Consider the following 24883-nt stretch of genomic DNA (forward strand, 5'->3'; position numbering starts at 1 on the left):
CTCTAGTCTCGAATATTATTTTTTGTAATTGAAAAAAATGAAAAATTGAACTTTGACAAAAATAAAAAAAAAAAAAAAAAAAAAAACAATACGTCGGTGAACGTAAGTTAAAAATAATGAAATATCGGTGGAAAAGAAAGACAGGAAAAATAGTATTCAGTGTTCGTTCAAAGGATAAAAGTGGAAGCGAATGCAAGGAAGTAGTAAGAAGTCTCTCGATAGGTAATATCTTCCCTAAAAAGTTGTCCAGAGTTCGTATAGAAGAGAGCATTAACTTGTCCAAGATGAAGCGATCATTGTTAGTCGATGAACCCATTAGTACGTGGAAATTGCCCCCCCCGGTTTGGTTCGGGGTATCGTGTTATTGTAAATGAGAGAATGTGCGTTTAGATAAGTGGGGCTAACGTGGCCTCATCGAACTATTCAAAGGCTGCATAAGACCGCCATTTATGTAACCGTGATACGTCGTGTACACCGCTGCTGGATTTTGCTGATGAGGATCCTGAGGGTACGGTGCAGGTACATTAACAACTCCGACAGGTAACTGGCTGGCTTGATTCATGAAACCACCGAGCTGCGCCGCTTGATTCATGTAGCCGGTGCCAGGCTGTGCCACACGATAGCCATACTGGGCCATGAGATTCGTATTTATCGCTACGTTGGGACTGACTCTGCTAGCGGCGCTCTGCATCTGAGGACAGGTACTTCCAGGATCGAGAGTCTGACGATACAGGCTCTCGCTTGGATACGGTTGTGTCAGAGACGGCATATTTGCGTTCGCCGATGACCTCGAGGTCGATCTACTGGGCGGTCCAGGAGTAGTAGGCGGAACCGTATTGACGTTATAGTAATTTTTTGCATAACCAAGGGGTACTTGAGGCGGCGTCGGCAACTGCCTCGACGTTTGCGGTGGCGTCATAGTGTGTGGTATTGGCGGCGGTGGCGTTAGGTTCATCGCCGGCGGAGGTGTAGGAGGTATCATCTCCAATCCGTTCGTCAGCTGTTGCAACTTTGCTAGACTGCATGAATTCGTGGTTTGGTGATTTCCAGAAGCTGACAGAGAAGGGGCCGGTGTGTGCGAATGCGGTGGCATCGCGCTCGTCTGAATATAAAAATTCGTCGCTGTGGTGCACGGTGTCGGTGCACCGGATCTGCTGCTTCGATGCTGGATCACGTACGTGTTCTGCGTTGGAAAGGTTTGCGAAGCGACGGCCATGTAATTCCCTTGCGAAATAACGGCCATGTTGTGCGAGTGAGCAGCATGAGTATGAGAATGCGGATGAGGTACAGGTGGTACACTCATCGACGACGATTGCTGATACTGCGGCGGTACGTGCGTTGTATGCGCTATCGTTGTATGGCTCGTGTGGGAGCTTGTGTGGCTCGTGTGGGAGCTCGTGTGACTCGTGTGGGAAGTCGTATGGCCTTGAGACGAGGCCTGAGCGTGCGACGTAGGGGGTGTGGTTCGATGCGATCTGCTACTCTGCTGCGCCGACCTCGACCTGTGAGTCGTTTGCGAGCCACTGGCCCTTTTGTTACTGTGAGACTGCGTTTGCTGCGATTGCTGTTGCTGTTGATGCGCGGACTGCTGTTGAGACTGTTGCTGTGCTTGAGACTGCTGCTGCTGCTGCTGCTGCTGCTGAGATTGACCGTGCGTCATACTTTGGTTTTGCGTTTGTTGAGCCAGCGACAATTGCATCGGTTGAGGTGTGTGGGACGGTGGTAAAGGCTGCGGCGTGTGACTCTGTCGCATCGGTTGAGGACTCTGCGTCGGAATACTTTGCGGCGTGTGAGACTGAGAGAGTGGCTGCGGCGTGTGAGACTGAGGTAACGGCTGCGGCGTATGACTTTGCGGAAGAGGTTGTGGGCTTTGCGTTGGTATACTTTGAGGCGTGTGAGACTGCGGTGTACGTGGCTGCTGAAGAGGCTGCGGTGTATGAGGAGGTTGATGCATCGGATGAATATTGACGTGCGTCGACGGAGTATGCTGAGGCATTGAACAATCGGCGTACTGTACTTGCGGTGAAATATTTACAGCGGCGGATGTGACCGGCGTAGTTATTTGCATCGACACCGAAATTGGTACGCTAACAGAAGATGGCATCGATGGCAACGCGCTCGGTGGTCTCTCGACGCTGTTCTGCGAGGCAAGGTCGCTAGCGATCGACGTAGGAGACTCCAGCCCTAACTGGCTAACGTCCAAGTCGCATTGGCCGTAATGCAACGAGTGCACCGAATTCGTGGTCGAATCCGGCGTATAAACTCCCATAGACGGTAAATCAGGTTGCGAAGGGGGTGTCCGTTTCACCGAACCGGGATTGTCCAAGTGAGGCGTTGTCTTACCACTTTCGGGCGAATTCTGTTTCAATTCTTCTGAATGAGTTTGAAGGTGGATAGTCGTTTCTTGCTGCTCGATAATGGGCAAGACTTTCTCTTGGGGCGTGAACGGCCCTGTTTCAGGCGACGCGATATTGGAAACAGCAGAGGACGATTCCTTTCTCTCTGTGGGCGTTGCAGGTGAAGTTTCTATCTTTGGCCTCGTCAATTCTTCTTTCGAATTCTTTAACGTTAATCTCTCGGAAACTCCGTCAGTTTCTCTACAGCTACCTACATCTTGACTAACAGTTTTCAACTTTTCAATTTCTTCTTCTTCTTTAGGCGAAGAAAGATCAGGTACCAATTTAGACGTTTCCGAACTACAAACTGCTTTCTCAGTCTCTAAATCTTTGTCACATTCCCCCTTTGCAAGTGTATTCTCCTCCTCCTTTCCTTCCGCTGTCTCCATTACTCCTTCGCCATCGCCATCTCGTTCGCGTTCACTTTCATCTTCTCTTTCGGCCTCGCCTTCACCCTTGTCCACTGCTACCTCACCTTCTCTCTCTTCAATCTCTCCTCTTTGTACTTCTTCCTCCAACATAGCCGATTCCGATTCAGACATCGGCTTCGGCGTGAAGGAAGCGACGGTGTCGTCTTCGAGCTTTTTCTCGTGCGCGTCGTCCTCTGATTTTTCACTTCGTTCGCTCAAATCGGTCTTCGCGTTTGTCATAGGTTTCAATTTCGGTGCAGGTACTTCTTCTTCGCCCTCGTCCTCGTCTCCTCCCTCGTACTCTCCCGGGCTAGCGGATACAGTTGCTTCTACTTCCGGAAGAACGGTCGATCCACAAGCATCGTCAGTGCTACCGCCATCGGCATTATCAGTTTGTTCAACAACGTCGTCTCTATTCTTCACAGTTTCCGGTGCGTTGGAAATCTCTTTCTTGGCAGGGGCTGTAAGTAGCTGCTCTGCAACAGGAGACGATTGTTGCTTAACACTCGAGAGAGATTCGATCTCTTCAGAGCATGGCGGCGGAGATAACGATGGAGGAAGTATCACAGGGGTTTCCGGTCGATCCTTCGTAGGGGTTTCCGGTTTTAACTGTGGCATCTTTAGAGCCTCCTTTTCGACTTTTGCTCTCCCCCGTCTCGACACCGGCAAACTTTTAACCTCCTTTGCCTCTTCTTTCCCATTACACTGGCTCTGTTCCAAATTTTTCTTTTCTTTCGCCTGTTTCGTTTGCAAGTGTAACTTGGATTGTCGGCTGGTCACTTTCAACAAAATATCGTCAACCTTGCATTGCTTTTTCGTAGGTTTCTGCGTTACCGACGACACAGACGATTCCATCGCCTTAGAAGACGACTTCTCCACCTCGTTCATGTTATCCTTGTCCTTATCTTTAGGATGACTATCCCTCTCTTTCGGTTTATCACGCTCCTTGAGTTTCTCTCTTTCTCTCTCTCGTTCTTTGTCCTTTTCTTTCTCGCGCAACGATTCTCGAGTTCTCTTTCGAGAACTACCTTCCTCCTTTTCTTCAACGTCAGTCTTTTCGGAATGTTTTCGTTTTCGCAGGGGAGTCGACGTTGTTGTAGTCATCGCCGTCGTTACCGAGGCGCTACCCAGAGGTGTCTTTGGCGTTCTAATTCTTCGTCTGGACATCGTCGTGGTGGTGGTTGTCGCTACAGTAGTAGTCGTGGTCGTTGTCGTAGATGACGTCGTTGAATTCATCGAGTTCATGTTTTTTGAAGCAGCCAGCGCGCGAGAGTTCCTCGACGATGTCGTAGCGCTCTTCGTTTCCACCTCCATGGCTTCTTTAGGATTTTCCGTGGCAACAGCGTTTCGACTCCTTTTCTCCGTGTCCTTCGTTTCTTTCGTTTCTTTCGCCTCCTTGACCGCGTTCGTCTCCTTAGCTTCCTTTGCCTCTTTCAGCGCCTTTGCGTCTCTTGGTTCTTTCGCATCCTTGGAAACAGAATTCTTCTGTCCATTCGATTTCAAAGTGCTTAATTTCGAAATGCTAGTTTTCTGTTTGAATGGCGAGGATCGCCTCTGCCCTAGCCTCCTGCCTCTCGGTTTCTTTTTAATCTTAACCTTTTGAATCTTCTCGACGATCGTCGGCACGTGTTTCGGTTCCACTACGGGCGAAGACTCGGAACTAGTGTCGCCACTTTCCTCCATACTTTGATACGGATTGGGAATCTGCGTGAGCAGCGGTATCCATCTAAGACAGTCAGGATCTAACTTGATGCGCGAGCTCTTTCGTATTTTCGCCATGTGAGCGTCCACTTTGCCCCAATCGACCACCACAGCCACTTTGGAATTCCCCTCGCCGGGTAAATGGACCGATCTAACGAACCCCAGCAGTTGCATAGCAGTTGCGATATCGTGTGCCGACACGCCAGTCTCCTTCGTTATATCTCCCAGTTTGATATCCGTGGAATCTCGATGGGCGTCAAGATATTCAAGCACGACGCTTTTCCAGAACGAGTGATACGACACTCGACCGAGATCCGAAAGAGGTTTCTCTGGCGTGCCGGGGATGCCTTCCACTTTCGACAGAAGGTAACTAAATTCAATGAGAAATCTGCCAAATCCTTGTCTCTGATATTGCGGCAATGTCATGATGCACGACACGTTGTATCTCTGCGCGGGACAATGCTTCTCTTTGCTGAAATAACCAACCAAATGACAGCCATACTTGTCATTTTTCGTTACCGCGTAGAACAAAAATGGCTCCACGTCGTAGTACAAGGTTTTATGATCCAAGAACAATTTCGCTAGCAGACACAGATTTTGACAGTATATTTTGTTGACGTTACCATCGATCTGAAACACAATAATTCGAATTTTCATTGCTCCATTGATAAGATACATCACATTATATTGTCTGTCCAATTCTAGCTCCTTCATGATGTAATATGAAAGGAGTGTAACTTCATGATTCTATAGTTTCAGAATAAACTGAAAGTCAGAAATGATTAAATTAGAAGTTTCATTTTTGAAAAAAAAAAAAAAAAAAAAAAAGAAAAAGAGTGGAACTAATTTTAATTCTTAATTTCTTTGAACTTTATTTTGTTACAGTGTCAAAGGGGCTCCAAGAGAAAGAAAAGAAACGTTGTGTACCTCAAACACAGACAATCCGTTGCATCTGTAGATCTCAGTTGCCGGAGGATGCCTCCACTGACATTTATCCATGTGTCTGTCAAGTACAGCTCGACTCTTCGTGTACTTTAAACAAAATTCACAGAAGAACAGTTTTGGTAGTCTTGCATACTCCTGGGGAAACGGACTGGAATACCAGGTCTCTACTTCATAACGGCCGAAAACTATGGCCGCGGGATTCCTAATGCCACTCCCTGTATTTCCTGTACTGCTCCCAAGGCTTACTGTCGTGGTTTCCACTGCGTCACCATTCACGGCGGTTAACCGAGCCGCTCTATCCCGGGCATCCTTAAACAGCTCAACATCCTTTTGCGTGACACCCGGTGGTAAGGTCTGAGGTAGAATCGGTTCCTCTGTAAACAAATATAAGAAAACTAACTTCCTACATGCTCGCGCGCTGACTCGCATTGTTTTATGCAGTGAACAGAACAAGGGAACAAAAATTCCTTTACGATTCCACTGTAACAATTAATCCACAGAACTTGAATCCATGTCTCGATTTGCTCGATATTTTCTCTCTTACTCGTTTACCATAAAAGAAACATTAATTGCAATGCAGACAAACGTTTCGTTGCACGAAAAACACGATACACGTGATTAAGGGAGGCTCTGATACGATACCAACAGTGAGAAACTTTTGATACAAGTCGTACGTGAACAAACGTAAAATCTTCACCGGGTATGTTATTATAAATTTGTCGGGGAATGCAACTCGAAAGAAAGAGTACAATTTTAATCGTGATGCGTGAGGAAAGTAAAAAAAAAAAAAAAAAAAAAAAAAAAAAAAAAAAGAGGGACGAAAAAAGAAAAAAAATCTGTCCACTAGAGAAGCGGATATATAGTTGTAGTCGCAAAGCGTAAATATATTAACTTGTGCATTGATAATCTTCGGTAATATCGAGTGCGACAACAATTAATTAGCTGTTAATATTGTGAGTAGTATCCAAAGCAAAGCTATGGGGTAGGTGGTTTTCGTGGGATGTGTTGGCAGAGTATCAAGTTGGCTCTTCGATGGCAAAAGCGGATTTTTTGTTTTCCCTTCGTTTCGTTTCTTTTCGTTTTTTTTTTTTTTTTTTTTTTACTTCTCGTTTTCCCTTTTCTGTCTTTCCTTTCTTCCACTTTTTTTTTTTTTTTACTCGTAAAATTTTATCATGGTGGAAGACAGCGAGTCAAGAGAACAGAGCCTGCTAAAAATGTCAGAGCAGCAGCAGATAGGATTCCAATATTATTAATACCAGACAGACGACTGGCTGAAATATGTCACCTAGCGCCGTATTTCTTCATCCTGTGAACTGATCGGCATTGGTTACTTAATTCTTTTTTCTTCCCTAATCCTCTCTCCTTTCCCCCTCTTTTCCTTTCGTCAATCTTTGATTCTTTATAGAATCAGGATATCGAGTAATTGGAAAAACTTTCACGATACCCACTCGAGCTTCGTATCTATGTCGTACTCGAAGTAATCGGAGCTCTCAATTATCCTAAACTCCTTAACAGAATAATTCGATCTTTTAATATTCCTTTGTATATTAAACACGATAATGACAATCTAATGGATGTATCGTGAAAAACAGCGAAGAATAGATAAGAAACGGTTACAGTTTATCTTAGGTATTCGGTTAAATCTTTGTGTCGCCGACTGTACAAACTGTAAAGAAGTTGATCAAGTTAGAAGTAGTGAGAAGTTAAAAACGAAAAAAAAAAAAAAATTGTGCAGCAGCGAAATTATCACGGTGAACGGTCCAAGTAGTCGAGTGCGTTTATTTACGTACTACGTGCACTAATTATGTATTTGACAACTATATGATATGTGGAAGAAAAAAAGGAGTGTATGCCAGAGCCAAATAACGTTATTAGTAACATGCAATAACCATGTAAGAGTTGTCCGTAGTGTAAAACGAATGGAAATACATGTTTGTACGAGACACAAATTTGATCTGAAAACGCTGATGCGAGGAACGAATCGAATATAAAAGACGGTCTTTGCAGCTAGAAAATTCAGGTTTCCATAAGTTTTACACCACGTAATAAGCGATAAACAATACGTCCTATCAAGAGACCTGATTGTTCTTATTACGCGTAAAGTAATGCTCGTTCAATGCTTAATCGTTATATAGCATATTGTGTATGATGATACAATAATTTATCGATGGGCCACGAGAAACCAGCTGTTAGTTGAGAACAATCATGTTTTCTTGAAACAGATTATGTCAGACGTACATGAACACATACATCATACCACACCACACCGCCAACACATCCACGTGGTGGTGAGCGAGGATTAGATTAGAGGGAATTCTTCTTTGCGACTTGGGTGCATCATCGAGGTTAGGACTCGTGAACGGGTGGGGTAGATTCTTACCCTTCCTGGTGGAGCAGGGTGTCGCGCGGGGTGTCGTGGTGGTGTTGGTGGTGGTGGCGCTAGTACAGGCTCGTGGATTGGACTTTAGGCTGGGATTTGATTTCACGGGATCGGAGCTCAGGCCGGATTTCGATACAGCGGGCACAGGGTGGCGTGTCTGGTTCCCTTCCACGAGTGTGTTTCTCTTTCGCGAATGCTGATCGGGCCTAAGGGCCGATGATGCCGGCAATGACGTCGACAGCAATGATGGTGAGGACGACGATGACGACAGCGAGGACAACGGCAAAGTAGACGGTGATGATGATGATGATGGCAACGGTAACGGCAAGGGTGACGATAACGGTAACGGTAATGGAAACGATGACGACGACGAAGACGATGACGACGACGACGACGATGACGATGACGATGACGACGACGACGATGATGACGACGATGACGACGACGAGGACGATGACGATGACGACGACGACGACGATAACGATGACAATAACGGCAGTGGCAACGATGGTGATGATGCGCTAGCCGCACACTTTACTAACGGCGCGTCATCTTTCATCAGTTTCCTCCTTTCGTGTTCGTGCCTTTTGCTATTAACCGCAGTTTTAACTAAATTCGACGGTGTCATTTTTGGTAGTTTCTCGTTGAGAGAACTGAATAAAGTTTCGTCGGAAGGTGTGAAAATCCCAGGCCGAGGTACCCTCGGCACGTCGGCCCCCGCCGCCTCCGTCTTTTTTTTCTCTTTCGACTTGCCTAAACCAGACGACGCGTTGTCACGCTTGATCTTATTAATCTGCATTCCTTTGGAAACTTTACTCGTTCTGTTATCGCTGTCGTCCGCGTTAGGCCGCTTTCTTCTGTCGGGCGCGTAATTAGGCGTCAACGCGCTAGATCTTACTCTGCTACTAGTAGGTACTGAAAAAAAGTGACTCAATCCATCGAACAGACCTTTCAACTGGCCGCTACCAGGTTTAACCTTATTCGTGTCGGTGAAACTGTTCGTTATACCACTGATACTTCGATCGTTCTTCTGTTTCTTCTTTCCGTCGAACGAATTAACAGCTGGCTGTATGTGCAAGCCAAACGTCGGCGTGCTGCTTACATCGAGCTTAGGTAACGGGGCGCCGAAGGTGCTGGTAATGTTACTAAAAAACGGTGACTCCATGTTGAGCTTGGCCGCGGCTGCGGCAAAACCCCAAGGTTTGTCCTCGTTCAAATCACAAGAGAACGGACCTCTTGGCTTAGGAGAATTATCGGTACCGGTAACACCACCACCACCACCACCACCGCTACTACCGACGACAACAGCACGACGTTTCTTGTGACCATCGTCGCCGTCGTCATCCTCCTCTTCATCGTCGTCGTCGTCGTCATCGTCGTCGTCGTCATCCTCGTCCGAAGTGGACGTATTACTGGATGCGCTAGAGCTATTACCATTCACCTCTTCCTCCTCTTCTCCCCCCTGTCCGTTCCCCTCCTCCTCCGCGTCGTCTTCGTCGTCATCATCGGTCGTATCACTCGAGTCGTCGGATGAATCGCTATCGCTCGCGTCGCTGCTGCTGCTACTACTAGACATTGGCGTTACTACCTTTTTACCGAGCATGGATTGCTGCTTCTGGTTCGCGTTACCCCGAGTTAATCTAGGACTAACGTCCTGCGAACATTTCGACTTCTCACCGCCCCCCACCCGCTTCAACTTATTGTGCTCCGCATTAAACGCACTCAGCCTAAAAAACTTTTGCTTCTCTTTGGAAATCCGATCGTTTTTCTCTTCTAGTAGCCTACCCTGGCCTGCGAGTGGGGTGGGGGGTTGTGGTAAGGGAGAGGAAATCAAAGGTGGTTGACGAGGGGAGACAACACCCGCATTACCGTCCGAGCTGCCGTCCACCTGTGCCACTCCTGCGCCGCTTTTCTTCACCGCAGTTGAAACCGTCAGGCTCTTTCTGGATACTGTCGCTCTGAAACAGACGTTGTCTATTCAAATTGTTTGTCAACCGGTTGTTGTTACTTTCCCTTAACTTTAACCCTTTCAACAACACTAGCTCAGTGTTGTCGGTTTTAATGTAAAAGAAAAGAAAAAAGAAAAAAAAATCAAATAAATAAAAACTGAAGAAAAAGAAAAATGACGCGTCGAAAGGATTAAATCTTTCTAAGGGGGATAGCACAACTAAATTCGAACCTAAAGATTGCTTCACATCAAATTTCCGCTTACTTTCTATTTTCACGTAATTTGCTAAGTCTCTTCCTCGCGCTAGTCGGCGTGCTCTCGACAGAATTTGCCGTGTCCTGTGTTTTATTTCTTTTGCTATCGTCCTTCGATACCGGGGTATGCGCCGTTTGACAATGCCGACATCTCCACGGTGTTTTGTTCTTTTTGTCAAGCGCCGGGTCCAAACAAGCCGGATGATAACACTTAACACAGCCAGCGCATTTTACCAGGTAATTTTGTGACTCCCGTTCCAACTGACACCCGGCACACGTTGGCGAGCAATCGTCACAAGACCACGTTATACCTCTGTCAACGAGAATCGAAAGTTCCGGCGGTGCGCAAGAATTGTGTAAAGCTGCGCCGCATACGCTACACCTGCTCAGTTTCTCGTTGACGTTCCGCTTCGTGTTATTATTGCTTCCAGCTATCGTCGCGCCAAGGCATTCTCTGCAGATCGGTAGTGGAGCTGGCAGCTACGACAAAATTAAATAAAATATGAATATACTGTACGAAAATCACATGATAATGGAGATGATTTTAATGTGACATAATTGTGAAGATGAAAAGGTGCCATAAATCCTCAGTAACAAACTATTGCTACATCTATATATTCTGTGAACTTGTATCAATTCAAAGGAAGAAAACATTTTTCATTTTCAAAACAACTGTCACAACTTTTGTAACGAAGGATAAATAGTTTACTGAAACAGTAAGGATAAATACTTACTACTATCTTACTAACAGTTAAGAAGGATAAATAATCTCTACAAATCAATTGTACTCTAACTTCCTCCAACGATTTCAAACTTGTGAATGGAATTTTTAAAACGCACGCAACACAAATACAAGGATAGCCTATAATAATCTCTGTATTCCAGCTAGTTGACATTTTTGGCTTCGTTCGAGTCAGACATAGAGTTCACGGAGAATCGTTTCAACGTACAGGATACGCGTGATCAGGATCCGCGTCTCGAAACAGCGACCTGTTGCTCTACCAGAGAGCAGCTATAACTAACAGTTATGCGATTGAACGATCCCGCGCTCTTGGCTTCTTAACATATTCTTCTTTGACGCATCGATAGTTTTTTTTTTATACCTATTATAACAAAATCAGTTATTGTGTAGAATATATGAAATATATGCATAGTAATTGCTATAGAATGTAACAGTGATTATTATAGTATTATCATGAATATTGTTTAAATTTTCGACGACATATGTAATATTAATATCAAAAGTCAATAATAATTAGATCTTGAATTTGCGAAAAATGTCGCACATTACATTAATAATGTATATTTCGACCGATCTTTTTCAATTACGTTCTTCTCGTAACAAGGACTGAAAGTGTGCACGAGAGGAGATCCAATCGTGAACAATATTGGACTGGATAACTAAATAGTGACGCTTGGCGGCGAAACTGAGAACCACCTGAGAATTCGAGAAGGAAGAACAAGGAATAAGAGGGCAGTGAGCAAGCGACAGGGAGGGGAAGATTGTCAGGATCGCGCCGGCGTGATCGTTGGATAACTTTCCGTGCTCTCTGCGGCCTGACACGCATAAAACGCGGTCGGTAGGAGAACAGGGAGGAGAAATGAATGCAATAGAGGAGGGGAGGAGAACAGTGAATGAGAGAGAGAGAGAGAAAGGAGAGAGAGAGAGGCGTATGTATGGAGGATCAATAAGAGAGGCGATATACAAACGAGTCACCGGAAGTTGACCGCGATAGCATATCGTCCAGAGTCTCGCCCCTCTGTTCAAGTTCCCCTCTAGCGTGAGGCCGCGACTAACCATCTTGAGGCGTGGGCACACGCCGTGACTCCCCAGCCACGAACACGAGGGACCGTAACGAGAGCGTAATATTTCCCTTGTTGACTCCTGAGTGAGCCACGAATCGTACGCGATCATGCATAACATACTCTTCGTGATACAATACGTCCCGTTATTTTTCACCGTGTACGTGTATCTTCTCCCTATCAGTTTCTATCGCTTCGAACGCTATTGCGATTTCAATCGCGAATAATTGACTTTCTTTTTTTTAAATAGTGCTTTTATTGTACCGCGCGTCCATATATTTTTTTTTTTTTTTTTTTTGAAGACCTAAATCTTTATCGTGTGTCAACTAATGAGTATTCGCGAGGCAAATGATACACTTCGATGTAAAATTGATACTTCCCAAGTATCTGCGGCAGAAGAATTTCAATTCAATATTCGATCGACTTGATCTGTCAAAGGTGACAAGAACAAGAAAATCGCTACTTTGCTGCTACATTTGTGAAACTCGTTCTACTATTTGACAAGTTACAAGAACCGATGACCAATTGGCAAATTAAAAGATTTCCTCTTTCCTCGGCTTGATGACTATATTATTTATATTAACAGGCGCATATTCTCGACGTAAGAAACGTGTAAGAATAGATTTAATCATAGCGAATGTTTTGCATAGACTACTAGCTACACATCACGTGACAAAAATAATGTAATAATTGCAAACTGTTTCTAGCTACAAAAAAAAAAAAAAAAACGAAGTAGCTAAAGATAATAGCAAATTTCGAGAAAGTTATAACGTATAATTTTACACAAGACGTATAATATTCTAAAAATATACAATTCATCCGAGCATGCATATTTTTTGATTGTTATTTTCGCGAAACGTTATTTTATTCATTTTACCTTTTTCACTCTGAAACAGTATATGAAACATACGCCTCGTTACAATACGTTTACGTTGACACTGCGATTGCTAGGTTCACATATGGTTGCATACCGAATTATATTATATTATCCGCTGTATAAAAGCAAATAATTGCGTTTAAGAAGCGACACTTTTTTTTTTAATAAATTACCGAATACACAGCGAAGACAAATCGATGAAAAAGTCTAATCCTTTTGTGAATATTGTTCGTCAAACTCGACACTTGTAACAAAGTAATTCTGCCGGAATACGATAATAACGTAAATGAACGGATGTACGGAAGAGCGCGTAAGTTGAACGAATTCACCTAAGAGTGTGGTAGATATGAATCAGTATATTGCATATGCGTACACAACACTTTACGTATCTTAAAACCTCGTTCAGATTAATCCAAATAACTTGGAACTTCTTTATTTAGTTCACTTTTCTTGATAATTTATCTATTCGAAGTCTGATGTCTTGAACGTAAACAACTTGTATTTAAGTATATAACGAAGCCTGATGTCTTGAACGTAAACAACTTGCATTTAAGTATATAACGAAACCTGTGAACACTAATAGTAGTCTGATAATACTACAAATCTTGATAATTTGCTATATTTGGGACAAAATTACCAAAATTTTTGAACGTCCTCGACAATCTTTAAAATCTCTACGTGAAGCGTGTATTGTTAGAGAAAAAAAGAAATACAGTTGAACTAAATGATCTATTTCTAAAACACCTTGAAAATTGGTGATCTATGAAAAGAAACAGAAGAAGAACATGATGCCGGACACGATGATGCGTAAATTGCGGATGTTTATGCAATTTTTTTTCGTGACGTTTACTTTGGATATTACGCTTTCGTGCGTCTTTTACATTTTCAAATTTCCCATAATAAATGCATAAACATCTGCCGTCTAATGATGAGTAATGAAAAAAATGACTCACCTTATTCACTGGCGGTTCCGGCGGGGGAACGTGAGCGTTATCCCCGTGTTTTTTGAGACAAGGTGGCCTGTCCGGTTGCCGGAAAAGTCTACCATCCTGGATCACAAGTCCTCGATCGACTGCCCTTTTAGCAGATAACCTAAGCGCTGTTCTCAAGTCACCTTCCGCTTCTTCTTCGACCGTGTGACTCTGTCTGATGTATTTCTCGATGTTCTTCAGGGTCGATCCCTCCCTTTCGCCTAACTCTCTGACAGCCTTGCTCAGTACCTTGCTCAGATCCGAAGCTTTGCCTACCTTCAGCGGCTTCGACTGCAAGCCACCCGGATCTTTGTACGACGATTGTCCCTTATTAAAGATCTTGAGCACATCGCCACGTTTCACTGCAACTTCCAGGTGTTCGGCGATCTCCTCCTCGTGATAGTTATGGTGTTGGCGAATGGCATGGCATATCCGCTCGACACTCGGCCTTTGTTTCTGGCTGCGGATTTTTCGGATCGCGTCCAGGAACCAGGCCAACCACGTGTCAGCGGACTCGGGATCGTCCATGGCTTGTCAGGGTCGGCCGTCTGCCGACGAAAGCGGCGGCGGCGACACCGGCGGCGACGTTCACGTACCAGGCCAGATTATATACACCCGATTGACAATGCCCGAACGCCTCCGGGTCAATTTTTCACAGTCAGCCCTTACGACTTACTCACATTCTGCGCCTAACAACTCGTTGCCTCGCACGATTTTTCTACAAAGTTGATGCTGTTTCACATCTCCATGCGTCAAGGTCGCGCCGCACTTCTTATGCTGACCCTAAAAACCAGAATATACCAATCAACCAAGCAGTCTTTCTCTTTTTCTTCTCTCTCTCTCTCTCTCTCTCTCTCGTTTTCCACTTCTTACAGTCAATATATACTTCAGTTCAGGACGTTCGAAATTTTTGAACTGTTTCTGCTATATTAATTTATTATTTGCCATAAAAATTTATCTGATCATTATTATTAATCTGGCTAATGGTAGTACATAACAATGCGGATTTTTATTACAATTAAAGATGCAAAAGTCCATAGAATGTACATAGTACGAGAGAAAAATATTATATATATATATATATATATATGAATTATTAATATCTGTTGCAATATTCAATTAATCCAAAAGTTCTACTCTCCATCATTTTCACACAAGTATCTGCTAAGTCTATGTTACGTACATTTTGTATGTTTTTTGCATCTTTAAATATAAATGCATCTATCTCCACGGCCTCCTGATAACACACGATGTGTCTCCTGTACCATATTAATCAGATATACCGTGTGACATTCGGTTACTATTATACGTAACATACGTATATTGCTAGCTACAACTCGAATCGTGGCAAGCTGTCCAAACGAAATACATTTCCTCCAATCGTTTTTTCGTTTCCCATTCGACAAACCCATGAGAATTCTTCGAGCGTTACTCAACGAAACACATGTAAAAAAATAACCCGCTCTCTTTGCAAAACCAAACGACTCGAAATAAAGTAACCACTTCAAAAGAATGAAAGAGCTGCCTTATTTTTACATTCTAGATCCCAACAGCGAATCCGTCGTTACCGTAAAAAGCTGTCCAGTTAGAACAGTAGCTGGAAATCACTCAAAACTGCTCAATTTTTTAACTCGTTACAAACGATTGACCGATTTTCTTCTAAGCGGCAAACTTTCTCCTCGACGTAAGCAAACTCAACACAAGGTGTACGTGTTATGTACACATGGAAGGGAGTGAAATATTTTGAACTATACGTCGTACTGATATATTGCACAATTTCGAATAAATTGTTGCTACACGTGATTTGTTGAATCGATCGGGCACATATTATGTTTGTTACATAAAGAAAATTAAACATTAAAACTGAAATTCTGAAATTTCACTGATTACGTAAAATATATGAATAAAATACTCGAACGTTTAAATACTTTTGAGATCCCTGTAAAATGTACATTTGCATTAAATATCTCGTAAGATATAACAGATAATAATCGAATCTTACCAACGCTAATGAAATTTCGAAATTGTAGTATATATTCATAAAAAAAATTTCTACAAGTGTTTAAGTACTGTTGATATCCGAATTCGATGATAAATATTCAATAATCGAGCCCACTATACGTGGAAGATATACAGCGAAAAGAATCTCCAAACAAAAACGATACAGTTAAATGATACAAAGCCAATCTAGAAGGATGAGATGCAACACTGTTTGCACAGATTAACTTACTAAAGTCAGCATTACCTAATGCAAATCGTACCATATGACGAGATGTTTGCTCGATGGATCTCGTGGGATTTGTTTGGCCGATTTCGTTCTAATATTTCCGCCGTTCGTCGTTCTTCATGGGCAACGTTCGTTAATTAAACGGGAGGTACTCGTGCCGAACAATAAATTAAATCAATCTAGCGTTCTTTGTCCGTGAATCACTAAGAAACGCGGTCTTATTATATGACTAATCTTTGTTTAACATACGTGTCACTGAATAAAGTGTTCGCGAAACAATTGTTTCGTTCACGTTCAAACAAAAAAAAAAAAAAAAACCCCAATTGGAAACGAGCGTTGAACGGATAAAAGTTAATTCCTGTCTTTTCTCACAACGGACTTGAATTTTAAATATCAGCCTTGGCTTGAATTTATTAATCGGCCAATTATCGGCACGATTCCAACAATTACGAAGAACAGGAGTATATAGGAAAACGAACCAATGGAGGGAGAGAAGAAAGGAGGGAGTGGAGAGAGAGAGAGAGAGAGAGAGAGAGAGAGAAACGGCAAGCGAATGAACGCACTACACATTCAGAATTTTCCATCGAAAATCAACCAATGTATATTATATGTACATATAAATCTTTTCTCTTCTTTTTTCAGGAACACTCCGAAGTGACTCACTTCTTGTTCACTTCTACAGGTGTAGGCTCTGTTACTCGCACGGTTATTAAACGAAATGAAGTATCGGAGTAAACGAATAACGTTAGCTAATTTATCTATCGTTGTCCGTTTGAGACACACGACAGTAACGAGGAAGAAGGGAGGCCAGTAGTCAAGCCGGCTGACTGTGTTTGCTGGGGCCTTTCTCACCCGACGGAGAGGTGAAAGAGAGGATGGCAACAGAGAGAGCAGCTGCCACTGAGAAAACGGACGGTTACCGAATGATTTCAACTACTGCCGACTTGGCGTTTCTTACTCCGTTGCTCGTTTCTTTTCTACTTCTTTTTCCATTTTTCTTTCTTTTTCTTTTTGTACATTTTTGGCGATTCTTCCTTGAATAAAAATGCTTCTCCTATCAGTATTTGTTTCAATAAAGAAAATACTCACACATCCCGTGAACTTTAACTCGGTACTACACACGCTCGAAGAACAAAAACGCACGAACGGAGAGCGTCGTATGATTTGAACGAATTTTCAGTTACGAGAAAGTACGGAGAAGAACGCAGAGGAAGAAAATGATTCGAGAGACGAATGGTATATTTGCTAATAATCACCAACTGGTTACCGTCGGGTAGCCATTTTAATCTCAATGGTAGCCAATTTACAATCTCAACACGGGAACATGGTACCTCTGTGCGAACAGGGAAACTTGCCTGACGTTCCTCAAGCAGAAACAACTGTTAAAACTCGTTACAAGCGACGTTCCTCGTAAGAAAGACACTGTACGGCTAACGAATGTAATCGCGACGGCCGTCGCCCACGAAGCCACCGCTAACGCTACCGACTATGCGCCCAATTTAACTACTGCTAACGATGCTACAACACCGAGTTTTTCATCATTTTCGAGTGAAATACTTGGTGCACGATATACGGGTGAAAGATGTAAAACGACTGAATTACGTGTCTAAGTAGACAGCGAGGACACAAGTTTCTCGAAACCCGACGGGCAGCCATCTTGGGTAGGCACGGCCAACTCTCGGTTGTTTCGCACAATTTTTCGCGCGTAAGAGCAAACGTTTCGGCCGCAACATCGTGCTGTCTAATTTTCCGAACAAACGCCTGGCAAACGGATGGCATTCGGCTATTCGCTTGTTTGGGCATAGCATGAAAAAAAAAATATAAAGAAGCGAGGAGAGACACTGCGTATAGAAGATTATCTCCTTCTCTCTTTTGCACTCTATTGCACACTCACTCTCTCTCTCTCTCTCACTCCTCCATGAGCTGGCGGCCCGACCCGCTGCTGGCCCGTATGCGTCTGGTGATGATTCGCGTGGTTCTCTTACAAGATTTAACGAGAGACTAATTGTTTTTACCTGATCGCGGTAATTCCATGTATAAATCCAGAGTAAAATGGCACAGGGATCACTGGATACTGTTTCACGGGATATTTAATCACGATTACCAATTATCTTGCGACAACGGCGTCACATTTCACACAAATCAACAAAGGTTACCCACTTGACAAAGATGGCGTTTGCGGGGGTTACACACAGCGCGCACGCGGTGGGGAGCGCACTGCGCACACCGCGCTCACTGTTACGGCGGAATCACGAAACAGTTGTAGCGGCACACGTTTTCCTCGACCAATCAAACCGTCCACTTTGACTCGTACACTCTCATTACCGGTCACACGTGCGTCGCTTTTCGTCCGTTTCCTACCGCGCGCGCACACATGCGCATCATCTTTGTATATCTACAGCATGTCTCATGGGATGTACATCACGAATAAAACCTTACAAGCGCGGGAATATAAGGTGTACAAGCTGTGATGGAAATATTCAGACCAGCCTAATATCTGCATCCTTAGACCTGATGTACACCTATCTATACGATATCATTCTACTTCCTTCCCTCTCTCACACAACTATTTCATATTCCTACCTTCACTATGGCCGTCGCTTGCTTTACGCTCACTTTAACCATTCCCAATCAGTTCTTCAACACTACACGCGCGCGTCTGCTACATGACGCTGTGTACAGAAGCTTTGTCAACGAGCTTCCAGGACCGTATCCTTCCATGTTCGAGCCACCTACCTAGAAATATTAACGACATACTTTTCAGACCACTGTTTCTCTCTGTTTTCTTCTTTTCTCCTTTTTGTGTCAACACGTGAATGTAACTTAGTTTTTTTCGATTGTTCTTTTTATATATTTCATCAATTTATACGTAGAACGTAAGAATAGAATGAACAACAATATAATCAGTTTATATTTTAACCTACTATGGAAATATGTATGTTACCGAGTTGTGAAAAATTGAAAGAAATATCTAAAGATTCCTGTCATCTTAATTATAACTACCGTGCCCTTCTGTTTTTCCAATTGTAAATCTAGAATATATGTCATAATTTACTAAAGAAACGATTGATTTTTTTAAAGATTCATGTCCTATATATGTATGCATCTTCGTCTTCATAATTTCTTACCCATGCATATGTATGTACATATGTAAACCGACGCAGACGTACTGTGCGATCGTGCTGTTTTTTTAACTGTTTCAACAAGTGCGCTTATATCTTGCAATACTAAAAAGACGCAAGTAATTATACATTAATCATTTCTCACGTTTTACAGATTTCCATCAATTAATATAACTATAATTGACAACCAGTATAATAATAATAAATTTAAAGATGTATTTAAAAAATAGAGTGCTATTTTCCTAGATTATTACACTAACGACAACAACAACAACAACAACAATAATAATAGTAATAATAATAACAAAAATATCATTAACCTGGGATTACCCACATGAGGGTCTAGTTGCTGGGATGTATCTGCGCTAGACCTCCAGGTGGGTAATCCCGGGTTAAAAACCTATGCAAATAATATTATTTAGCCATTATATTTTCTATTACTGTATCTGTTTATATAATAATAGTTATACACTTTCCTCGATATATACTATATCAATCTACTATCAATCTAGTATTGATACATAGATAATATATATCAACTTACTAATAGTATTGAAATTTTTCGCATTTATGTACAAAGATCAGTAACATACTTTTTATTAATACTTAGAATTAATATAATTCTATTAAATAATTAATTCTTTGATACACGGATTGGGTCTAGAATATTTCCATATTAATTGTTATTCAACTGTATATTAAAGGATTAATATTTTTCTTGTTCTTGTGCTTTTCATTATAAGAGAAATAATAAATTTAGATGTAGATAGGTATAAATTTGTTTTGTGACTCTAGAAATCGAGGTAAAAAGTTGATAAATAATTTATTAAGTACCGAGTTTACAATTGTTACTAACTGGCTTAAGTATGATCAAGGAGTGAAATCAGGTTTCCCTTCGTAAGTACATCCAGATCTTTGTATAATTTGAGTTGCAGCCCAAATTGCACATTTTATACAAACTTCTATACTTCTACCTTGTACAAGTTGTGCCAAAAAACCTGAAAGAATAACATGTAATATTTTTTAAGCAAATTACTAATTTTCAGTTGAAGAATGCTTACCTCCTACAAATGCATCGCCTGCTCCATTAGTATCAACAACCTTTTCGTTTGGGAGTTTTGCAGCAGGAAATTCCATTATAGCATTATCTTTAACAACTAATATGCTATCAGGACCTTGTGTTATTATAACAATTCTTTGCTTCTTCTTATTCAATTTTTCCATTTGTGATAATTTTAATGCAATTTCTTTTCTATTTGTGGTTTGAAAATCATTTACCTTTGCAAATGTATCAGCTTCCGCTTCATTACCAAATAAGATATCTACATAAGGAAGAGCTTCTAACATTGGTTTTTTGTAATACATACATAAAAATGGTGCACTCAGATTCATTACAAACATTTTATTTTTTTCTAAAGCATGTTGAGCAACTATCTGAATAGTTTCTGGGCTTACAGTTAAGAAGAAACCCTAAAATTTAATATATTGTGTTTAATGTCAGGCCTGAATTTAATCAAACTACCAAATCTAAGAATTAATAGATTTAAATTGATACATACAGAAACATAAATATATTCTGCCATTTCTATAAGCTTCTTATTTTCAGATTCTTCTATATGTGAAGGTGAAAAACAGGTAGCTGCAGCTAAGTTGGCACATAAAGAACGTTCATTTCCAGTAATGAGAACAGCACAGGTACCAGTAGACTCTTTCTTTGTATACTGATAACGAATATTTAAGCCATCTGCTCGTGCTCTATCTTCCAAAATTTTAGAGTACTTATCCATGCCAACGCAACCCATATAAGTTGCAATTCTTGGTTTCTCCAGGAACCACTACAGGATAGTTAATATTTGATATTTCTATTAACTTAACATAATGTAAAATAATGTAAATGATTTACTTGTGTTACTCGCATAGTATTTTGTACAGAACCACCAGCAATAAAATCTGCTTTATACAATTCAATTAATTCATCATACATAGGCTTGTGTTTTTCTTCAGCAAGAATTGCATCGTTTGATTTTAAATCATATTTTTTTAAAAAATCCCTATCTACTGTAGCTGAAATATCAAGAAGAGGATTACCCAAGCCTAGTAGAAGACCCTCCCTGAAATATTTCAAAATTGTTATTTCAAACAGATGTATAAAATCTATTTCAATGAAATCAATTATGAATATTTTACCTTTAAAAAAAATAAATACATGAAAATATTTTCTTCTCCTTATTTATTCTCTTTTTTTCTTTACATATTTAAATAAGAATTTATACATAAAAAAAAATACTGCATTAAAAGACTTTTATAACCTGAATGTTTTCTTTTACAATATTCCTGTTACATTTATAGCATGAATTACAAACATATACATATATATGTATAAAGAAAAAAACATTAATTCTTTTTCATATGTATTTATAAAAAAAAAAAAAGGAAAATTCATATTTTATTTTTGAATGATTCACAATCATGTGAGCACATGATCAACCATGCATGTAAAACCTAACCCTCAGTTTAACATAACCTCAAGCGTGTGATGAATTGAAATATCGACTATAAATGATAAATAAAAAATATTTCGAATATTAAATTATACCATACCGTAAGTTCATCGCCATTTGTCAAGATTTTCGTGTAGTTCGTTGTAAACGAACATGTATATTGACAATATGCCACTAGATTGTGGCGGAGATATCAGTTGCTCGCTACTGCGAAGTCCAACAAAATCACGTGCACTTGAAACTGTGTTTATATTAAAATGTTATCTTTATTGCTAACGTTTCATACGTTATCTTAACATTTTTATTTCATAAATGCAGTAAATACTAAAAATTCAAAAATTTAAAATGATTACATTAATTTCTGTTCAAACAATTGCTAACATTAAATGTACTATTTTTCGTAAATTTTCCATCACGTTTAAATGTACATGAAAAAATATGCCATTATTATCACTTAGTAAACTTATATAACAGAATTGTTTAATATAACATACATATTACCGGGGCATCAGTGCATACAACATATCGTTTATTATATTGTACAATTCATAAAAAAAAATGTATATTATCTATGACACACTTAACATTTCCAAAAAAAAAAAACATTACATTTAATATTTTATATTTTTATATTCAGTATGTAATTTACATTTAATAGTAATTTACTTGCATTATTAATAAACAGATCACATATGTATTATTTTTTAATTTCTTAAGGTATACGCATTTATTATACATTATTAAATTCAGTAAGAATCTTTTTTTTTTCTTTTTAGTTTCTTCTTATATCCTGATAGTATTTTATATACGCATTGGTTATTTAAATTAACGTTATATTACTTACCACCAAATTTTATATTTTAATATTCAATACACTTTTGCATCAGATAAGGTATCATGTATCTTCACAAGTAATTTCTATTATTAATCATTCAATAATTCATTAATCATTATATTAATACACAATATGTTTGTATACATATGTTTGTATTTTTGTAGTCGATAATAAAGAACGGGGGGAAACAAATTCGAACAATTTATGTTACGAATATCATATTGAAGACCAGCAAAAGAAAAAGCATGGCGATAAAACAGCGTTGATGTTGAACAATTAAACACGCTAACTGCTGCATTAAAATATCTATAATGCAAAAAGGAATAATAAGGGAGAGGTGTAGAGATTTTACTTCCTTACGATACCTTCTTCTCGTGCTTCCATACATTCAAGAAAAATCTTAAGAAATCCAGTGTTAGTATGATACACAGAAGAGTGTCGGGGATGAACAAGTTTGCAGAATCGCCATATCCAATGCTATCTTAGATGCTGGACACCTACATTCGCATACGAGTTCTCCGTTTTTTTAATGTGTACATGCGCATATACTTTGCTGCATCTCCTAAGAAAGAAAACATGACTCTCAAAAAGTTCGACAAACAAAAAAAAAGTACGAATTTTTAATGCTTTCAGAGAAGAAAACACGTGTATTTGCGGTTTTTCTTTTTTTTTTTTACTTGCATTTTTCACACGGATCAGAATGATACAGAGTGAACTTGCCTTTATACACTGTGGTTTACACCCAATATATTTGTCCAAAGTGGGATCTGCGGTGCCCATATCCATCATTCACCATCACTTTTGTCAGTCATGGCGTGCCTTTGTCAATGAAGTACGAAGTTGTCCTGGTCGACAATTACATTTCACCTCATAGGATACGGTTGCTGCACTATTTTCTTTATCTTACTCTCACTTTCTCTTTCTCTCTCTCTCTATCTCTCTCTCTCTTTTCTTTTTCCCTCCATTACTCTTTCAACTTATCTTTTTTTCTCTTTCTCTTTCCTTTCGTAATTGACATCGTCAAAGCCCAGCTCCTTCCAAGTATGTCCAGAAGCGCTTGAGGCAGAGGCTCTATCGTGTCCTATATCATACATCACATTACAATATGCATAATGTTTTTTTTAAATTTCTCTGCGACGCGTCTATCACTTTTTTTTTTTTTGATAATTGATAACCGACGACCCGAGACACGTATAATTTTCGTCGCGCATGTGAAGAATTACACGTCCCGGCTCTTTTTGCAGTCTATTTTACTTCCGTCCTCACATACGCATATTAAATATATTATCGTTGTCCCGATTTCTACGTAGTCAGTAATACATTTCTATTGCGCTTTACTTTTCCGTTTTCATATATTTATATATAGTTTCTTTTCCTTTAATACGTGTATATCTTTTTTTTTTTTTTTTTTTTTTTGGCTTTTTTTTTTTTTTTTTTCTTTCTTTAAAGCCTTCCTCGAGGCTCAGGATGTCAGGATCCTGATTAAAACGATGCTCAGAGCAGCTTCTTATTGAAGATGAAGAACTTTCCGCCCCTCATAGTTCCAGCGGTGCAATACCTGGAAATTGCAATCAAACGGTCAACAAATGCGATTCGGTGTCCGATTCGGGGAATCTCTCTGGTGTCTACTCGAGTGTTGCCGATTGTCGCGGTAGCCCGTCGCCAGAGGCGTACGACTAACCGGCCACTTAACCCTTTAAGGAGCTTCACGGCTCTATTTATAGCGTTGTGTGTCGCGTTGACGTGTCACGGCGAGGAAGGATTCTTTTGGATTCAGTATTTTGCTTTTTTATCTGTTTCATTTCTTTACAAATTTCCAGCCAGGCTACCGTACTGCGAAAAGTTTGCGGAACGTTGCAGAGAATTGATATGACGCTCAGTCTCGGCATTCGAATTTTTTTTAAATTACGCTCACAAGAGATTAGAAATTTATGTGTGAACGTTGAATTGCATCGTGTCAGCCGCGTTCTTTCTGGGAATTAGGCAAATTTGGAACGTGCGCGAATTGAAAATTTCATCAAAAATGCAGAAGTAGAGCTTCTCGATTTTGAATCGTAAGAGTTTCGTATCAGGTGTCGTTGCACGTAAAGTAGCAGACCTCTTGATAAAATTTTATAACGTTCTTGAAAGTATTGTTAACTAAATTACGACTCGACGTGTTAATATCAAATTAATCGTTCAAATTCCACATGTTAATATCGGCAAACGGAATATTATTACGACGAATAAATATAACTATGACTATTACGATAATTATATAAATAAGTATAAAAAGAATTTCTGGTCTATTTTGGACTATTTTAAACACAATCATAAATTGTGACATGTATCTTTTCTTATCTTGACATCTATATAGTTTCGTAATAAGTATAATGTAATATTGCACGTGACTTTTATCCAAGATCACATAAATTTGGAGAAAAATACACTTGAATTTTATACAACATCTGACTTTATAGACCTATATTTTATAGGTAAAATAATTGGCGAAATATTCATCATATTCCGTTTGA

At 40.4% G+C, this 24883-nt stretch overlaps 2 protein-coding genes across 6 annotated transcripts; both read right to left on the reverse strand.

The window, feature by feature from the left end:
• Positions 1-65: 65 nt before the first annotated feature.
• Positions 66-18614, reverse strand: LOC122530372 (histone acetyltransferase KAT6B). Of its 4 annotated transcripts, none has more exons than XM_043657251.1 (6): positions 18496-18614; positions 13668-14468; positions 10045-10514; positions 7833-9790; positions 5435-5826; positions 66-5137 (listed from the first exon to the last, which is right to left on the reverse strand). In XM_043657251.1, exons 2-6 carry the CDS (start codon positions 14211-14213, stop codon positions 401-403), a joined length of 8103 nt encoding a protein of 2700 aa, XP_043513186.1. In that variant the 5' UTR covers positions 14214-14468; positions 18496-18614; the 3' UTR covers positions 66-400. The 4 variants fall into 4 exon arrangements, with proteins under 4 accessions (XP_043513186.1, XP_043513185.1, XP_043513187.1 ...); XM_043657250.1 differs by lacking the exon at positions 18496-18614 and adding an exon at positions 17928-18084; XM_043657252.1 differs by lacking the exon at positions 18496-18614 and adding an exon at positions 17928-18083 and having other exon boundaries at positions 9267-9790.
• Positions 18615-19832: 1218 nt separating this feature from the next.
• On the reverse strand, positions 19833-24139 carry LOC122530373 (adenosine kinase 2). 2 transcript variants are annotated; one of them, XM_043657254.1, is made up of 6 exons: positions 23091-24139; positions 22736-22932; positions 20938-21145; positions 20594-20869; positions 20096-20504; positions 19833-20032 (listed from the first exon to the last, which is right to left on the reverse strand). In XM_043657254.1, exons 2-6 carry the CDS (start codon positions 22756-22758, stop codon positions 19905-19907), a joined length of 1044 nt encoding a protein of 347 aa, XP_043513189.1. In that variant the 5' UTR covers positions 22759-22932; positions 23091-24139; the 3' UTR covers positions 19833-19904. The 2 variants fall into 2 exon arrangements, with proteins under 2 accessions (XP_043513189.1, XP_043513190.1); XM_043657255.1 differs by lacking the exons at positions 22736-22932; positions 23091-24139 and adding an exon at positions 21636-22102.
• Positions 24140-24883: the final 744 nt, after the last annotated feature.

The sequence above is a fragment of the Frieseomelitta varia genome, unplaced genomic scaffold (genome assembly GCF_011392965.1).
Source record: "Frieseomelitta varia isolate USP_RPSP 00005682 unplaced genomic scaffold, Fvar_1.2 scaffold_34, whole genome shotgun sequence".
Classification (NCBI taxonomy): Eukaryota; Metazoa; Arthropoda; class Insecta; order Hymenoptera; family Apidae; genus Frieseomelitta; species Frieseomelitta varia.